Here is a 20,629-nt window from a genome sequence, read left to right on the forward strand (position 1 = left end):
TCTTGTCTTCACCCACCCTGGCACCACCATAGGAATGCATTTACTCTATATTTTATTGAAGAGAATTAAGAGCCTATATTTAATAAATTCCATTAAATGATGGAAACTTTCCTATAGTGTCATTCTATATATTATATTTTAATTGATTATATATATATATATATATTTTTTTTTGGTGGTACTGGGGTTCCTGGAAGCCCTTCTACCTCCGGGCTACACTCCCAGACCTATTTTTTACATTTTTTAAAATTTGGAAACAGGGTCTTTTAAGCCAGCACGTGCGGCTGGCTTCGAACCTGCGCGATCCTCCTGTCTCTGCCTCCCAAGCATGGGGATTACAAGCATGCACCACCATGCCCGGCTTATTAATTATATTTTAATTGGTTTCTTTCTACTCTACCTTCCACTATCAGCATAGATATGAAACTGAAATTTTTTTCAGTATTAAGAAATTTTGAGTTCTATAGAGTTTCAAAACTGTATAAATCTGTATTATGTCTTGTATTAAATGGTTTTGTTAACTTTCCTTGTATACTCTTCAAGAAGCATGGTCTAAGAGCCCAGTATGGTGGCACACAGTTGTAATTCTAGTACTTGAGAAGCTGAGACAGGAGGATCACTGGTTCACTGCCAACCTCAGCAACTTAGTGAGTCTCTGTTTCAAATAAAAAAATAAGGCTGGGGGTGTATCTCAGAGATAGAATTCCCCTGGATTCCACACTCAAAAAGGAAATATGTTTTATATTGAAAGTACATCACACACCATTAATATCTGTTTTCAACAGTGACTGTTGTTTTCAACAGTGACTTTTTAAGAATGAAAGATCTTTCTTTAAATACTTGAGGTAGTTGAAGTAAAGAAACTGAAAGCTCCATGTGCCCAAGCCATTTGATTATTGTCCATTTCTTGTTAGCAATTAGAACAATGACACAAAGAATATACGTGGGAGACAAAGCCCTATTGGGTGAGCAATGAAACACCATCCATAAGCAAAACAGGGATGTGATTTCACAGCTTCAAATCTACTATAGTTCCCCTGAGCCTCTTTTACTGCTCATCTGCCACCCAGGCATGGAAATGGAGGGGGGTGTAATTCCCCTTGGCCACTTCATGAATGCCAGCCAGTCACACCTGTAGTTTCTTGGCCCTCCAGCCACTTTTGGATTTGAAATGAGAAATGGCATCACCTGAGAGAGCAACAGGTAACTGCCAAAGAGACTGTATATTCATCCCAGAAGTATGGAAATGTTAACCTGTATGGCTACATGTCACCAGTGAGAAATGAGAGGAGGTGGTTCAGGGGCAGGCACATTCCTCCTCCTCCTTCCCATAGGCTGCTGCAAGGTTTGGTGGTCAAGCACAGTCACTCGAGAGAAGTACTATGTGACTGTTGGGTGCTGCGACTGTATGACCTGTTGAAGGTCTTTACAGTTCACTGTTGACACAGTAGCTACTCTGCTGACTATAATATATACTCAGCTACCTTTCTGCACTACATTTTTCCTTCCAATGAGGTGGGCTTACACCTTCCAAATAAAACACATATCTTCTTATTGAGTAACCTGATCTGAAGTACCCCCTAAGTTGGGATTCTAGTAAAGATGTTTTTATAATTGAAAACTGTTAGTAACAAAAAACTAGTATTCCTCAAGGTATTATGTAGATACAGAAGGTATGTCTTTTGGGTTTCAGTGCTGTTGTCATGTTGGCTTGTTATAGCCATCTGTTGATGCTTCTCGAGGTGCTAATTATGATGGCACTTGGGTGCTAATTTCAAGTGGCAGTAATGACTCCTCAAATAGCCACCCATTGACCTGTGTGGCTTGCTTGACAGTCATTTCTAAGAAACTATGGCTCATTCCAAGTGGTGACAATGGAGCTAAGACTATCCACTGGGTTCCCTCAGGAGTTTGGAAGGGGAGGAAAACAATAACTCTGGAACAAGAGGAATGTTGGAAAGTTGAGATGAGACAGCCGTCAAGAGACACCTATGTGACCTCCAAGATGTGAACCTTCAGGGAAAACTGCCCTCCAAAAGTAGGGCTATCTAGGAAGCTCTGAGATAGCCTTCTTCAGAAAGAAAGCAAATGGTCTCTTCTGCTTACCCCTGTGGGAAGGATTTCCTGGCCCCATTCTGTTCTTGTTCTTTGCTTCACAATCATTTATCTGTCCACTTCCCACTGATTTCTCTTCCTTTCAACGTCCCCCTCTACTGGTTTTCTTGGCCACTATCATTTTGGCTTATTGTCCAGGGTTTTCAGCTTAGTTTACCTTCTTTGAATGTATGGTGATTACTCTAAGCTCCTTCTTCTAAAATTCTTATTGGCTTCATCCTTCTCAGCCTCACCTTAAGTCAAAACTGGCACATTCTTCAACCCGAGTTCCAACACTCAAGGAAACAAAAATAAGAATTCATTCACAATTTTCTTTTAAGTTATTGTTAGCAGCCTTTTCTTTTCCTTCTATTTTCAATGTATAATGTCACATTTTATGTAGCAATGGTTCTCATACTTTGGGTAGAGGTGAGGTAGGATCCCTTTATACTCATAAAGTTATTGAGAACCTCAAATAGCTATAGATATTTACTGTATTCAGTATTAAAACCACCCATGATAAAATATATTTAGTGAAAAGAATAACTCTGCTTTGCTATGTCTTTACTATCTGGCTTGATAGAAGCCAGTTGATTTTACCTACTTCTGCAGTCAAATTGTTGTGATTTAAGGCTGGGTGTGGTGGCGCATGTTTGTAATCCCTGCGCTTGGGAGGCTGAGACAGGAGAATCTTGCAGTTTTGAAGCCAGCCTTAGCTACTTAGGCGCTCAGAAACTTAGTGAGACCCTGTTTTCAAATAAAATATAAAATAGGTCTGGGAGTATATCCCGGAGGTAGAAAGCCCCTGAGTTCCATCCCCAGTACCACCAATAAATAAATAAATAAATAAATAAATAAATAAATACTTTTGATTTGTTTTTCTCGAAGCATATGGATAATATAATCTTATTTAGATATGAAATTGAAAAAGGAAGAACCTCACATACTTTCTAGCAAGCCCTTTCATGCCCCTAAGACTACATTTTGAATTGAAAAACAATGATACAGAATATACTGGAAAAAGAATTGACCATTTCAAAATTGACGTGAAAGAAAAGTTAATTTTGAATTCAAACCAGATTATCAGACTAGAATATTACTATTCCCGAATTATTTTACAATCTGACCTAAACATTTAAAAAATTTGTATAATTACACCCTCAAAGAACTAAAAAAGGGCATTCTAATATTTAGTGTGTGTTTCATAACACAGTAAAAGTAAATTTGTTCAAATTACATGTTTGTAATAGAAAGCATTTTGTTGAATATAAATATGTCATGTGAAAACATAAAGGATTCCACTTCCACTATCTGTTATCATTTCACATTGATCAGGAATATATGTAAAACAGGAGGGAGGATTTTATATCTCATAAACTCTAAATGTATAGTCAGAGAAATAAATCCTAATGCCAACACTCACTATTGATCTGATGAAAAGATCACCATCAAAATTATCTGCATCATAGAAGATGAGCAGAGTGAACAATTCTAGAGATCTAAAACACAACCTGAGTATTATAGGTGATAAAATTGTGCTATACACGGGGTTCATGGAAAATGAATAGATTCTATCTGCTCATACCACACACACACACACACATACACTGAGTGGGTAACTGTGTGAGATGATGGACATGCTAACTTGCTTCACTGACTGGCCATGAGGAGCTCACACCTCACACCATCCCCATATGCCCTGTGTCACTCTGACAAATGAGTTTTCATCTGATTAACTAACATTTATATTCATATGATTTTTATGTGTCATTCAGAGTGTGTGTGTGTGTGTGTGTGTGTGTGTGTGTGTGTGTTGTACTGGGGATTGAACTCAGGAGTGTTCTACTTCTGAGCTCTATCCTCAACCCTATCTTATTTTTTATTTTGAAAAAGGGCCTCACTAAGTGTCTGAGGCCCTCAGTAAGTGGCCCAGGCTGGCCTCTTAGTCATTACTCGGTCTCCCAAGTAATGGGGTTGCAGAGGTGCACCACCATGCCTGGCTAATAGTATGAGTTTTTAAATGGACAGTAATGTCAAAAGTCTTTTAGACTAAGCCCACTTTTTAAATATTAGTAGTAGTTCAACTTACATAAAATGATCTTTCACCAATAAATGAAAGTTTTAAAACAAAACATATTATTCCTTTACTGTCTTTCACTACCATCAGATGTCATTGTATAGATAAGTCTTATCTCCCAAATTGTATTATAAGCTTCCTCTGGGAAACACCTTATTTTTTTCTTATGTCCCACACTGGTAATATGGAGATGAGCACATCAAACCCTTACTACTTGCTATATGTTCACTACATATACATTCAAAATGAATTCTGAGAGCCAGGCGTGGTGGTGTACACCTGTAATCACAGCATTTGGGAGGCTGAGACGAGAGGATTGCGGTTCATGGGCAGCCTCAGCTCCTTAGTGAGGCCCTTTGCAACTCAGTGAGACTCTGTTTCAACATAAAGAATAAGAATTAGGCAGGGAGTGTACCTCGGAGGTCAAACACCCCTGGGTTCCATCCCCAGTACCACAAAAACAAAACAAAAAATTCTGAGATCCTTGAATCTCCAGTTTCATGGACTCCATTTCTTGACTTTAAGCAGATCATATTTCAATATTTTTTTCTGTCTCAGAAGCTTTGAGAAGCTGGGCATGGTGGTGCATGCTTGCAATTCCAGTACTTAGAAGGCTGAGACAGGAAGATCGCAGGTTCACAGACATCCTCAGCAATTTGTGAGTCCCTCCGTAACTTAGTGAGACCCTGTTTCAAAATAAAGAATAAGAAATCAGGCTGGGAGTGGAGCTCAGAGGTAGAATGCCCCTGGGTTCTATCCCCATTGCCACACACACAAAAAAAAGTTTTGAGAATATGACGAGAGCTGTGGGTGCTCTTCTGTTCCATACGACTCATAGATTTCAGGAACTGCTTTATCCAGATTTCATCTCCAAACTTTCCTCTTGAATAGAGCCATCATTTTCCTGCTTTCCTTTCCTCCATCTCATGTCACTAATAACATTATAATGATTGGCAAAGTTACCCACCAGGGGTAGAGAATAATCTAGCAGATTCAAGACGTAAATGCTTGAATGCTTTGTCCGCTAGGCTTAGGCACCAGCTCTGCAATCGCCTCACATCAGTTTTTCTTTTATTTTCTTTCTTTTTTTTTTTTTTTTTTTTGGTGGTACTTGGGTTCCTGGAAGCCCTTCTACTTCTGGGTTACACTCCCAGACCTATTATATATTTTTTATTTGGAAACAGGGTCTCTTAAGCCAGCCAGGCTGGCTTCTAACCAGCGCAATCCTCCTGTCTCCGCCTCCCAAGCGCGGGGATTACAAGCGTGCACCACCACCACGCCCGGCTGTCTCACATCAGTTTTTCAGTATGAGTCAAATAAACTTAGAGCCTGAGTTACTATTTTGTAGGATCCATGTGGATTAGTGCTAAATAGACAAAATGTTTAATATTTAATCTACTGATGTAAAGGGTTATTATAAATTAACATGTACTAGTAATTTATTGATTAACCTGGAACATAGAAGAGACCAAAAAAAAAATCACTTCAGGATTTTATGCCAGTATAAAAGGGAGGGAACAACTAATAAAAATTCATCAGCAAAGAAGTCTTCAATGTCTGACAACATCCACTTTCCAGGAGAACCAAACCTCCTCTTCTGCCTTAACCCTGGCCAAAGGAGAGGGCCCATGACTCCTGCTTAGTCCTGTCACACTTTTGTCTCCTACAAATAGGAGTAGTCACGGAAAACAGGCAAGGTTAAGGCAAATGTTAACTGAGATTAGCAAATAGATGTAGAAAGAGCAGGCTCTCTTTCCTTGGAAACGTGAAACTGAAGAATATAGATTCGGAGCTTCTGTGGCCATATTTTTGCCATTTGGAAAATGAGAGAGAGATAAGACACAGATTTGGAGAGGGCAAGAGGTAAATTGCTTGATTCTGAACTTCTGGATGTGTCTATGTCTGTTAAATAGATCTACTTTGACTTTCCAGTTATGTGTGTCTATTAATTGCATTTTTGGCATAAGCAAGTTTGAACTAGGTGTTTGTTACTTGCAACTAGAAAAGTTTTAATCAAGACGTCATCTATCTGGATTGTGCAAAGTGGCTATCTGCTAGGATCTGGGCAAGATTGGTGAAGCAGCTTTCAAAGTTTTTGAGTCATAGAGCACTGGATGTAACTAGATGTAGGTCTTGCTTTATTCCTTCACTACACAAGTCCCAGAACCTGTCAGTGTGATGTACAGTCATTTGAGTTAGGTTGCTCCTTACCAGCCTGTATTTCTCTGCTTACAGTAAATCTGCTCTCTTATGTAACAGCCTACATTAACTGTCAGGTATTATAGTGGACAGATAATATCTTCCTCCCTCTTTTTAGTCAGAATTTATAGCTGATGCTGCATTTTTTGTGGGGTGTTCATGAATATTTTAAGATGTATGCTGGGTTGTACAGACTGGCATCCATTTAACATAAGTAGAATATGTTTTTGTTTTGTAGTATTGTGAATTCATTTTATTAGTCTGATTTTCTTTGGCAAGAATATGTTAACACACCCCACGGCACCTAACTGATTGCATGAATGACCAAAAAACGTTTATAGTTTAATAGGCTTTACCATGAGTATATGATTATTTAATGTTTTATTGTATATTATGGTGAAACAGAATCTTGAAAAATCTTTAACTGAGATGGGAGTTCTTTAGCATCTTTTTATAAACATTTTTCTTCTTGTAAAAAAACTACAATGTACCAGTAAAAAATAAAAAATAAAGGCATTTATAAATATGATCGATTTGTATCTTTAAGTAAAGTACGTTATGGTCTGGCAAAATTATACTTGCCAGAAAAAATATAACATGTTTATGATGCAACCAAGGGAAAGAACATATAAATTATATAAAATTCCTTTATGCATTTCTTCTTTATTTTCAAGGAATGTATCCTGTTGAATATTGTTTTTAAATTAAATGAATAGGTATAACTGCTCATCATCTTGGAAGCCATGACTGGTTGTCATCATTGAAATGGGATTGCATTTCTCTTCAAGCCCACCCTTTCTTCCTAGGGAGAAGTTACTTTTAATGGGTAGAACCCATTCTTCATTTAAAGTAGGCTCATGGATATGTGCACTGTTAAGCTGTTATTTGCAAATGACATCGTTGGATTCATTTCTAAAACTCTTTGAACCCTGCCAGTCAAAAGGTCCTGGACAGATCATCTGGCAGAAACCATAGTAAAAGTGAAAGTATTGTACAATAGAATTTTACTTGGACATATAAAGAACAAAATTAATGTCATTTGCAGGAAGGTGGATGAAACTAGAGAATATTATACTAAGTTAAATCAGCCAGTCCCAGAAAGTCAAAGGTCATATATTTTCTTTCATATGTGGAAGCTAGAACAAAAATAAGAAACAAAGGGGGCTTTAATTACATAAGGGGAGGAAACAGTAAAATAGTGGAAAGGTTTTGGAGGAACTTGGGTAAAGGAAAAATAAGGATTGAAGAAGTTCAAATAAAGTTAAGAGGGCCATACATGTTTTCACTACCAATCTCACTCACATGTAACTAGAGGAAGGAAAGGGAAGGGGGGCAAGTGTACGGAGGGAAATCCATCAAGTGATATGTGCATGTATGTTTGTGTCACTTTGAATCTCATTATGATGTATAATTATATTGCACCAATAAAAGCATAGAAAAGTACAGGTATTATCTGTATATTGTTTGGACAGGTTTTTCTGGGAAAGGAGTACACTCAAGCCTTTCTGTCTGCATATAACTTTTAATGATCCAAAATTCTCATTCATTGAGATTAAAAGATTTAAGTATGGAATCAGAAAGGGTGAGCATCCCTAAATTTAAAGATAGTAAGTTAAATGGCCGTTGTCCTGAACACAGAGGCTATGAGAGGAGGCAAAAGGATTCTTTAGTGACCAACAACAGAAACTACATCTGGATAGCAAGCAGAAAAGAGAAAAAGAGTATCTCACAATTTGAAAATTCAAAGGATTAATTAATTTATGTATAACCAGATCCAGGGAATTAAATGACATCTACAGTATTCCTTCATATCTCAGGAGATATCTTTATCATGTTGGCTTCATTTTCAGTGAAGTGGTCCCCATATGCTATAAAAAATTGGTCACTGATGGCAGCGAAGTATATCTTTTTTGACTCTCATTATTTCAGAGAGAAAGAGAATCTCATTTTTTTTCTGCTTGAGCATGACTTCTGGATACGACCCTCTCAAATAACTTGGGTTTGCTGGATACCCTTGATTCTCTCACCATGGCCAGGAACAGGATTTTCTATGTGTTGGGCTAGATTACATACCACCTCCATGTGAGAAAGGCAAGCAAAGTGATTAGTGACTCCCTGGGGCTTGAGACAGAGACTTCCATCAGTGAAAGGAAGAGAAGGGGGACAGATGCATTGAGATGTAGTTGTGCCAGAGTGATGATAGGATGATGAGGACTGTTGAGAGAGAAGGGGGAAGGTGCCCTAAATGAGGTCTAATGGGGTGTTGTTCCTGTTAGTTACTGACTCTGTATCTGCAGCAGAGGGGCAGGGCATGCAGCCGAAAAGGAAAGGCAGGAAGGAGACATAAGAAAGAAGAATGAGCGTCTCCTGATTTTCTGACTCACCCAGGTGTTTAATGCTGTTTCTCATCTCCGCTACAATGAAAATTTTTTTTTCCCAAAGTGGGAGTTTCTTTCAGTTCATCTTTTTATTTTGCCTTTTAGGTGGACAAAAAAATTGTAAGAACTGAGATAGGAGTTCTTCTGCGCCTCTCACATCCAAACATTGTAAGTGGCTTAACCTACTGTTTCAGCTAATTTGCAAAGCTGTAGCATGGGATGGTTGTCCTTCACTGCTCAGGTTGACAATGAGAAAAGGATCCTTCCACTGCTGGAGCTGCTGCATTTTCCATCTTTGGCTGAATAAACTTTATGATTTCATTCAGTCAGTTCCAAAGTGGATGGATGAGCAATATATACCACCTTTATTTCCATGCATAAAAGAATGAAACTTGGAGCATTTTGTTCTGTTCTAATAAAGCACCAGCTTTTTCCCTTTTGTGTGCTCATCTTATTAATATGCCATTGCAGACAAGGCCTGTGATGAAAATGCATTGCTTTCCAAAGTCATTTCAGTCTCCTTTGAGAGAGTAATGGCTTACGAAACAATGTGAAGATGCAAATAAATGAGGTGCTTGAATGGGGACTATAACTGTCCCCAGCAGCTCTGCTCTAGGCAATGGCAGGCAAGGCCTCCAGGGGAAATATCTAGTGAGACGCTTTCTTGAACCTATGAACTAAAAGAGAACAAAACTGCTTTCCAAGCAATGGTTTGCATTTATGAATTAAGCCATCTACTTAAAAATGCATTTTACCCACTTGTCTGAGAAAGCTGTGGTATCAGAGGGAAAGACCTACAATGCACAAGGCAAAGTGCTTACAGCTTAACATCTGTTGTTAGGGATACAGTTAGCTACGAATCAGCAAATGTTTTGCTTAAAAGAAATCAGAAGGCAGGCAGTCTCTAACTCTGGTCCAGCCGTCCCGGATGCTGTCAGGATCCAGAGGCTGCCCATCCGTGGCCGCATTGCCCTTCACCCTCATGCTTTCCCTCTGTGGTCCTAAAGTGGCTGCTTCACAGTTTCCACAAGTCCTCAGGTCCATATTGAAGAAGTGAGCTTAGAAGAGACTCATCAGCAGATCATATGGGAAAAGTTTTCTCAGAAACCACTGCAGCAGAATTCTCTTCAAATTTTATTGGTCAGGGCTGTTCACCAAATCACCCTTAGTTGCATGGAGGCTGAAAAATCAGAGAACAGGGTTATCATAAGTGGCTCAAACCAATTGTGATCCTCAGTGTGGGCCTAAGCACCCTGTTTTCCTGAAAAAAATATTAGGGTTCTATTTGCAATAAAGTAGCACTTTGGGAGAGCAGTTAGAAACTCAAAAGTGGGAATGTATTTCAAAATTTTGGTAAATATTTCTAAGGTAACCATTTTTCAACTGTAAAAGGAAAAACTGTCAAAATTCAATGGGACCCTTAAAAAAGATGTGGCAACTGACAAAACCAACAACCTAGAAAAGGAGTGGTATAGAATGAAGGACTTTTATTAACAATGATTCAACATTATTATTGCTATTGAATAGAGTGGTTTTTAAACCTAGTTTTAAGTATTTTTCAAGAAAGCTAACAATAAGGGATTTGTGATATTCTTTTTTATGTGTATCCTCCCCCAGATAAAACTTAAAGAAATATTTGAAACCCCTGCAGAAATCAGTCTGGTCCTAGAACTCGTCACAGGAGGAGAACTATTTGACAGGTGAGTTGGGCCTGGGAATTCAACCACAGAATTGCTTTGGTCCACCAGAAATATAATCTAAGGGAAATTTCTCCTAGTTGATAAATTTTTCTCATCTAAATCTAAAAAAGTAGATAGTATCCAAAAATATATAGGTAGATGAAAGTTTGGGATGCACACTGCATAAAAGGAGTAACACTATAATATCTATTTGTCTTATTATCTGCTAAATCTATATTTAAATCTATTATTATCTATTAAAACACTACAATATCTACTTACCTTTGCAAACACTTCTCCCCCAAAAAAGCAGAATTTCTAAAGTCATATTAAATTTAAACAAAGTAGAAAGACTTAGGAGACTATTTTATCAGAAAATATTTAAGGAAAATCATAGGACTTTAAACATATACCATAATAGTGTTCTTTATTATGAACCAAAAACTCTTAAAAAACAATACTCTTTCAATTATTATTTTAATATGCTTCTATTGGTCCATTATAATCTCACATTATAATGTAAATAATTTTGACATACATGCACATAGCACTTTATGCCTTCACCCACATCCACATCTCCCCCATTCTCAAGACACAGTACTAAAATTAACACTGGTATCTTTACATATGTACACAGTCAATGGTAATAATTCTAATCTATTAATAAACTTCACTCCCCCCGACTCGCTTTCCTTAGACCACCTCCCTGGATCCACTGAGGTTTGTCCTCCATTATCTGGAGTCCCGCTGGTACCCCCATTACTCCCTAGTTTCAGCATATTAAAGAAAACATACGATTATTTAAAACCTACTTTCTTTAATAGTCTCTATAAAGGGTTCTAGATTTCAGATTAAAGTATGTTCTGTTTTTGCCAATCATTGCCAATTTTGGTTGTCCATTCATAGTTCATCACTCAAGACAGAGGTTTGAGAATGGGAGAGAAAAGGATGTCTTGAAATTTGGTATACATGTGACTTCACTTGGACTCCATACTTTTTCCACCTTCCCCACCTACTCAGAATTCTGTTTGCAATAATGGGCACTTGGAAACCTTCTACTGAGCTTGTCAGGGTCACCAAAAAAGAATGGATAAAAGGACTACATAGGTATATATTACAACCTTAAGCAGATGTGCACTGAAGGAGTGTGTCTGGTAGGAAAGAAATGAGCTGTGGCTTAAGGGAAAGGCAGAAGAGGGACCAAGTGCCTGGGTCATAGTAAGTGCTCTATAAATTATACTTGCAGAATGAGTGAATGGATGAGAAACTGCTACAATGAATGGATTTTGAGGAGAGAGGTATCTAAATGAGATTGGTTTTAATTGTGTTGGAAGAGGAACCTATCTCCTCTCCTACTATCGTTTGAATATTTGCATTGCCTCAAATTCACATATTGAAACTCTAACCTCCAAGGATATGGTAATTGGAAATAGGGCCTCTGTGAGTGATTAGTTACAATAGCAGTGTCTCTATGAATGAGATTTATGAATGAGTGTCTTTATGAATGAGTGCCCTTATAAAAGAGGCCTGAGAAAGGCACCCCTCCCTTTTCTTCATGTGAAGAACTCAGTGAGAGGCTCTGTGATTAAGCTGGGCCATACCAGACACTAATCTTGATTGTGCCTTGATTGTGGGCTTCCCAGCTTCCTAACTATGAAAAAAATCAATGTTTTGTTTTGTTTTTAAGCCACCCAGTTAATGATATTTTGTTATAGCATCTCAAAGGAACTAAGTTGTCTCTCTTACCCATCTTTATTCCACCCAGGCAAAACTGATGCCTCTTCAAATGCTTCCCAAAATGTTCATATGATTTCTCAAAAGTTCTGTCTGTTTATAGAATTACCTAGTAAAGATCTGAATCTTTATGTGGGAAGGAAAAAATGGGGCCAGCTTGATTGGATCTTCATATGTATCTTTAAAATGTCTAATTTTGTTCATATGCATGTTGAAACTTCCCTACAGCAGGTAGATCTTTTTAAATGTTGACTGCTTTCCTATTTTGAGAATAATGAGCTCACAAAAGGAAGTGGGCACAGTGGCCTTCTGGTGGCAATTTGTGTAGTAGACACAGCTCTGAATCCGACCCTACCACTCAAGGATGCATAACTAACCTAGAGTAGTTTATGTAATAGCTCTGAACTTCAGGACAAATTGCAAGCTGTTCTCTGCTGCTAAGAAAACTTAGATAATCGTGTCCTATAACCATCATGTCCCCATGTGTTTAGATAAAATTTTTCTGGACCAGTCTATTTGGGTATTGGAAAAATTTGCCTTTGATGGTTTAATTTTTTAGCACCTTTTAGCTGCTTCTTTTTTGTGTGATGCTGGAGATTGAACCCAGGGTGTTCTCCCTCCAATGTACACCCCCGGCCCTATTAATTTTTTGTTTTGAACCAAGGCTTTGCTATGTAGTTGAGAATCTCATTACATTTCTGAGTTTCCTCAAACCTCTAATCCTCCTGTCTCAGCCTCTCAGCCTCCCCAGTACTGAGATTACAGGCCTGCATCACCACACCTGAATTAACCGGCTCTTTTTCCTGGAGATATATATATATATATATATATATATATATATATATATATATATATACACATACACATACATGAATATATATACATACATACATACATACATACATACATGTATAGAGTAAGTTTATAGGCAGATCCTGGTGACTTTAGAGCCACAGAATCTCTGGAAGAAAACCTGGCACATTTATCTGATAATTATAGTCTATTAGAACAATTGTATGCTCTTTTATTATAAATAATTGCAGATAGGAGTGCCATACTGAAGCTGTTATCTGTCAATAGCACTTACTATTTACCTACTTATCTCTGTTTGTTTGAATTAATTTGAAATCAAGAATATCTATGTACATTCTAAGTTTTCTTTTGTGAAAGAACTGGGGGTTGAATTTAATTCAACTCTAAAAAGAGAACTAAATGCTTTTGATAAATTTTATTTGCAGAGATAGATGGATGAAATACTCAGATTTAACATAAGACATCTAAAAAATGGCAGACAGCCAGTAAAGTACTCAACCGCACTACAAACTGTTGGTGGTTTTAAAAGATAGACTTTTATTCTGAATATTATTCACATCATTGACATAGCTGAGATGAATCTGGCCTCTCCATTAAGTTACTTATTTCTACAGTTATCTCTAAATTGTATCACACAGAAAATATATCCTGCCTTATTATCCAATCTACTGATTTTTTTCCTTTGAGAGTTAAAACAAATCATAATATAGTCCCTTTTCTTGTGTTTAGCTCAAGCTCAAATTTATTTAGTTGTGATGATAAGAATTCATGCCTTGTCTAATGATGTCTTCAATAGTAGCTAATGAATGAACTAATGGAGCAATTGATGAAGAAATAATCATGTTAGTCCATTATAGTCAAACTGGTTGTATTTTATTAGCAAAAGATTTATTCTATGATGCTTATAAAAAGTTAAACATAGTTGAACTTGAACTGGAATCTGCTGTTTCATGTAGAATTTAAATAGCACTTTACATAGGACAAATGATTATGGATTTTGAAATACAATTGGTGTTTTCTGTGTCCAAGGAAAAAATCCAATTATATCTATAATTCTAAACAGTTATGACATCAATGGAAGAAGAAATCTCCCAAAGTCTTCTGTTCAATCCTTCCCAATCTGATCATAACTCTTAAAACTTCGACATTGTTTTCATTGAGCTCTTTATAAAATCAAATTTAATGTTTCAAGAAACATTCAAAGTTGATGCATATATGAGCCATTGAACCTTTAAAATGTGAAGTTGTTTGCTTTACAAGTAAACTTTTTTTTTTCAAAAAATGATTGCTTTTTTTATCACAACTAACGTAATGATATCTCGAGTCTTCTAATTAAGTCATGTGTTTTTTTTGATATTTGACTCATAACTCCATTATCCAGATACCTTGTGAATGTTTTGCCTTGCCTTATCTGCTTTCATCTTGTGAGGTTTTTTTCCCTTGCTAATGTCAAACATTAGGTATAAAAGGTATTAGAATCTGAAGCTTCAAATGCTATTTTCTTCCAAAAGAGTAGTTTTCTTTTGTTCTGACAGGCATCTGAGGTACCAAAGAGATCACTCTAATTCTGTATAAGGCTGATTTGCAGCCAGACTTCCTGAGGGCTCCTCTATTTCATGTCATTTCTTATTCATAGGGTCTTGCCCTCAGTCAGGGATTATTCTAGGGCTCTTTTTTCTTGACAGACCCTGGATACTGACTGCTGCCCCTCAGCTCTGTGAATAACCAGGAGCTTCCATCAGCTTCTCAGCCTGTCAGCTGCTTCTTTAAAACCAGCCAATGCCTTCTGAGGGAAAATAGGGGCATCTGATGGCAGGCTGGCTTTGATACCGTTTCGTTCCTGGTTTTTGGTTGCTGAAGCCTTTGCTTCCTTGATATCTCTGATGTCTTCAAATAGATTTTTTTATTAAAAATTGTATTTAGCTTGCTTTTATTATTCTTGCCTTGAGGCTTATCTAACCACCATCACTGAGAGCAAAAATTTACATGTGGCTTTAAATTCTTTTATATTAGTATGTTTTTCTCTTTTAAACGTCAAACATTTGGGCAATCAAAACCATTTCCTCCACTATGCAGCTGTGGAAAGGAAGAATTAGTAGAATTAGTAAAGTAAATCATCTTCCCAAATTAGGCAGCCAGCCTGTTTGGATCCAATCCTTTCCTGCTGGTATGAGCTCCCTTTCTTATTAAAAACAGTTAGTCTCTTTCATATAATGTCCAAGAAAAAGAATAAGATAAGAATAACTGTTGCTTATCTTATTTGTGGAGAATCCAAAATGTATTGATTGGTTCTATGAAAAGCTGTATTCATTCAACTCAATAACCCTTCAAATTTGAGGGGTATTATTATTTGAAGGTAGTCCTTGGTATTGAACCCAGGGGCATTTTACCACTAAGATATACCCACAAGCCCTTTTTGTACTTCTCATTTTTAAGACAGGGTCTTGCTATGTTTCTGAGGCCAGCTACAAACCTATGATCCTCCTGTCTCAGCTACCAAGTAAGTACTAGGATCATATGCCACTATGCCTGGCTTGTGGGTATTACTATCTACATGATTTCAATAGCATAATCTCCCAAAAGTCAGGCTTGAAACTAGTGGATGTTTGACTCCAATGTTTTTATTTTATTGAATTTTCTAAAACTTAAAATGTTCTTTATTGTAAATCATACATTGATAATATTTAAGGAAAGTTGGGTCTTGTTTGAGAACTGTGCATTGAGCTTTTTTTATTACCTGATCAAGTCCTAGTCTATCAGTCTCAATAGGCTTTTCTACTTCAGCATTTCTGAGCTTCTAACTCATGATGAAAACACATCAAATTGCCATTAGGAAAATGTTCCAGAAAGAAGACTTAGGCTATTTCTTGCCCCAATCTTCTTAGGTTGTTTTGTGGTTGATATTAAAGTTAAACAAACTCAAGAAAAGTCTGGATTCATAAAGACTGCTGTGTTGAAACTCAGTTATTAGCAGGGAATGGTGGCACATGCTTGTAACTCCATTACTTAGGAATGTGGGACAGAAGGACTGCAGATTTGAGGAAAGCCTCAGCAAGTAGTAAGACTTTTATCCACTTAGTAAGTCCTTATTTCAAACCAAAAATAAAATAGAACTGGGGGATTAACTCAGAGGTAGATTGCACCTGGGTTCTATCCCCAGAACTATATACACAAAAAATGAAAGAAAAGAAAATTAGTTATTAATATAACTATCTGAAATGAAATTCTACAATATCCAGTTGTTCAGAAAGGATAGTCAGTACAATGAATGTCATTTTGAGTATCTCTTGGAATCCTGACAGTGTGAAAGGTATTTTACTATCATGATTTTACTTACTCTTTACAGCAACACATATACCAAGTATATATATATATATATATATATATATATATATATATATATATATATATACACACACACATACACACACACACAGACAAGAGAAGTCATTAACTTTCACTAAGATGCTCAGCCTGTATAGGATCTAAATTCATTTGGAACAACAAAAAAACAAGAATAGCCAAAGTGGCTCTGCAACCAAAACCATGCAGGAGGCATCACAATACCTGACTTAAAGCTATAGTACAAAGCCATAGTAATAAAAACAGCATGGTACTGGCACAAAACAAATACATAGACCAATGAAGCAGAATAGAAGACTCAGAAACAAATTCACACACTTAAAGCCAATTATTTTTGACAAAGGTGCCAAAAAAATGCACTGGAAAAAAGATAGCTTCAACAAATGGTGTTGACAAAACTGGTTAACCATATGCAGAAATAAACCCCATGTTCTCTCCCTACACAAGAGTCAATTCAAGATGGATCAAAGACCTGTAAATTAGACCAGAGACCTTGAAACTACTTGAAGAGGGCATAGCTCCAATGCTTCAATCCATAGACACAGGTAAACACTTTCTCAACAAGACCCCAAAGGCATAAGAAATTAAAAGGAGCCAGGCATGATGGCGCATGCTTGTAATCCCAGCACTTGGGAGGCGGAGACAGGAGGATTGCACAGGTTCGAAGCCAGCCTTGTTGGATTAAGAGACTGTTTCCAAATAAAAATATAAAATAGGTCTTGGAGTGTAGCCTGGAGTAGAAGGGTTTCCAGGAACCCCAGTACCACCAAAAAAAAAAAAGAAATTAAAAGGAATATCAATACATGAGATTGCATTAAACTGAAGAGCTTCTGTACAGCAAAAGCAACTATCAAGAACCTCAACAGGGAGCTGACAGAAAGGGAAAATATTTTTTTCAACTATTCCTCCTCTGATAGAAGACTAATATCTAGAATATACAGAGAACTCAAGAAGCTCACTGCTAAGAAAACAAGTAGCCCAATTAAAAATGGGCAACCTCATCAAAGAAGAAATACAAATGGCCAATAAATGTATAAAAAACATTCAACAGTTTTAGCAATCAGAGAGATGCAAATCAAAACTACCCTAGATTTCACCTAACCCTAACTAGAACGGCAATCATTGAAAATACAAATAACAACAAATGCTGGTGAGGATGTGGAGAAGTGAGAACTCTAAGACATTGTTAGTGGGACTGCAAATCAGAGATACCACTTTGGAAAACAATATGGAGGATCCTCAGAAGAAAAGGAATGAACCTACCATATGATCCAGCAATACCATTTTCGGGTACCTACCCAAAAGAATGGAAACCAAACTACCAAACTAATGCATGTGAATATATGCTTATAGCTTCACAATTTACAATTGTCAAACTATGGAACCAGCCAAGATGTCCATCAATGGATGAATGGATTACAAAACGATGGGATATGTACACAATGGAATTTTTTTTTTTTTGGTGGTGGTACTAGGGTTTCTGGAAACCCTTCTACCTCCAGGCTACACTCCCAGATCTATTTCATATTTTTATCTGGAAACAGGGTCTCTTAAGCCAGCGAGGCTGGCTTCGAACCTGAGCAATCTTCCTGTCTCTGCCTCCCAAGCATGGGGATTACAAACATGCACCACCACACCTGGCTACACAATGGAATTTTACTCAGCCGTAATGAAGAACAAAATTATGTCATTTTCAGGGAAATGGATGGAACTAGAGAACATTATGCTAAGTGAGATTAGTCAGTCACAAAAAGTAAAAGTCAGATGTTCTCCCTAATATGCAGAAACTAGGGAGAAAATGGGACATAGGAGGGACTCTAGACAAAGAGGAAGAAAGCTTAGAAAAGTAAAGAAGGCAACCTAATTGAGAGAGATGGAACAATGGAAGAGGGAAACACCCTACTGCACATGATGTACATTCACAAACATGTCAAAGTCAGTCACTAACCTGAGAAGGAGAAGGAGAAAGGGGGGAGGGAATGGATGGGAACTGAGGAAGGGCTAAATGTATGATGTATGCCTCTACAATCCTGTACCTCATAAAGGTGTATTATTATCATGTACCAACAAAAAGGAATAATTAAGGAAGATTAGACTTAAGCTTGTCACATTCCAAAGCATATGATTTATTTTATCATGCCATGCTCCTGCTATGTAAACAAATGTCCATACTCTTACACTTAAAAACAAAACTTCAGGGCTGGGAGTGTAACTCAGTGGTAATGCATTTGCCTCACATGTGCCAGTCCCCAGGTTCAAACCCAGCACCACAAAATAATTAATTAATAAATAAACAGTAAATAAATGAATGAATAAACCTCCATGTTTGTACTATAACATTTTGTGCTACTTAAAAGTTGGGTTAATTTGTGCATTCATAATAAATATCCATGGTTGCTTTTCATGGTTGCCTTACTTATAAACTAATAAGTAAACTTATTACTTTTTATGGATGCTGATAAAGGATTTGTGGCTCCTGGCTTGGAGATAAAGATTTGATTTCTCATAGCACAGCAATCACAGTGCACATCAGTCCATTAATGTCAGTGTCTCTTGTACTTGAAGTTCCATGGGGGCAAATGGATTTCTGCATGTGGAGAAGGGCATATTGCCAGAGAATAAATCAAATATCATCAGCTGTACAAAATGTACAATGCAATACTCTCTGGGAATGAGAACTGTTTCTTTGATATACTCTACAATATGGGTAAACTTTAGAAACCCTGTGCTAAGAGAAAAAAGCCAAGCATGGAAGACCATTTATCTGGAATATCTAGGAGGGGAAAATCTATAAAGACATAAAGCAAACTAGTGGTTTCCTAGGGCTGGAATGGGAGTGAGTGAGTTCTTATGAGAAGTTTATACAGTTTAGATTTGATAGGCTCTACTTCTCCATTGTTGTTGGAGATTGGCAATTTCTCTCCTAATAATGGCTGGGTAAGAATGAAGTTGGCACTTGAGGAAAGAATGAAGTTTGAGAGTGAGTATATGAGAATGGAAAGGACAAGAATGAAGGCTTCTGAGGAGCGCTGTGTATTGGCAGAAACTGAATTCTGCGCAGATTTGGGGGCTCTAGTCGGTGGCATTTTGTGTCCCTGGCTCCATGTCTCCATTTCTTCCATGCAGTTTTTGACAGCATCTGTTTCCCTTGGGTTTTTTCTGACTTTTCCCTTGTCTCCTTTCTGAGCTCTTTGCTGTGTTCTTCTCCTTCTTGCCCCTCTTAGGGGTTCACATTTCCCTGAAATGTCTTCCTACATTCCCTTCAGGTGAACCGACAATTGTCCATAGCCTGGGCCACATGGATGTCAGAGAGCTCAGCAGAGATGAATAACCATCTTATCAATAGTCCATCAGGAATTTTTGCCAAAAAGCCCTACTGGCACCTCTAAATTAATATGTCCTTAAATGAGCTCAGCATCCTTTCCTCAACTCATTCTTGATGTCTCACTCACCTCTGCAAACTAGTCACCAACTAAACTAGTCAGCACAGAACACTCCATCTTCCTTTTACTTCTTTTGCCCTGTTGCCCTCATTCTCCTCTGAACAGGCCACATTCCCCCTTCTGTTTCTCATCCCAAAAGACTCCCAGTTGCTATTAGTTTTATTCCCTTCTTTGGTTGGTTGGTTGGATGGTTGATTGTGATACCAATCCAGGGAGATTGAACCAGGAGTGTTCTACTTCTGAGCTGCACTCCTAGTCCTATTTTATTTTTATTTAGAAACAGGAGCACATTAAGTTGCTGAAGACCTTGCTAAGTTGCTGAAGCTGGTCTCAGAACTATGACCTCCTTTCTCAGCCTCCCAGATACTGGGATTGCAAGCATGTATCACCATGCCTAGAATTTCCGTACTATATAGGAATTTGGTCAGATCATCCCAGAGGACTACTCATTATTTTCAATTCAGATGTTCTTTTAAAACTTGTACTTTGTTCCAAGTATTCAATCTAAAACTTGGTGAAAATAAATAAATAAATAAATAAATAAATAAATAAATAAATAAATCTACCTACAATCTGTCCCCACCACCTCTCTGGCTTCACATCCCACTGTATTTCCTTCTTATATGGTAGTAAGAAGGAAATAGAACACTGAACACCATCTCTACCCTTAAGGAATTCATGTTCTAGGGAAAGAAAACTGTGATATGAATTCTGATATGTTTAACAACACTATCCAAAAAAATGTATTGAGGCTTATAATGATAGCTGTAGTATTAAAAGATTAACGTAATAAAATGAATGAGGACTAGGAACTAAAAAGAAAATAAAGATAAGAATCAATACACAAAT

General features: G+C 37.4%; 1 protein-coding gene across 1 annotated transcript in view; it reads left to right on the top strand.

The window, feature by feature from the left end:
• The window catches only part of CAMK4 (calcium/calmodulin dependent protein kinase IV), a gene marked incomplete at its 3' end in the record, with an annotated part of 242,041 nt that overhangs the window by 140,748 nt on the left and 80,664 nt on the right, over positions 1-20,629 (top strand). The window contains exons 3-4 of the mRNA XM_080704774.1: positions 8,854-8,916; positions 10,366-10,448. Coding sequence (XP_080560900.1) covers positions 8,854-8,916; positions 10,366-10,448 — 146 coding nt within the window. The remainder of the gene's footprint in view (positions 1-8,853; positions 8,917-10,365; positions 10,449-20,629) is intronic.

This window comes from Muscardinus avellanarius (assembly GCF_963383645.1).
Source record: "Muscardinus avellanarius genome assembly, chromosome: 1".
Taxonomy (NCBI): Eukaryota; Metazoa; Chordata; class Mammalia; order Rodentia; family Gliridae; genus Muscardinus; species Muscardinus avellanarius.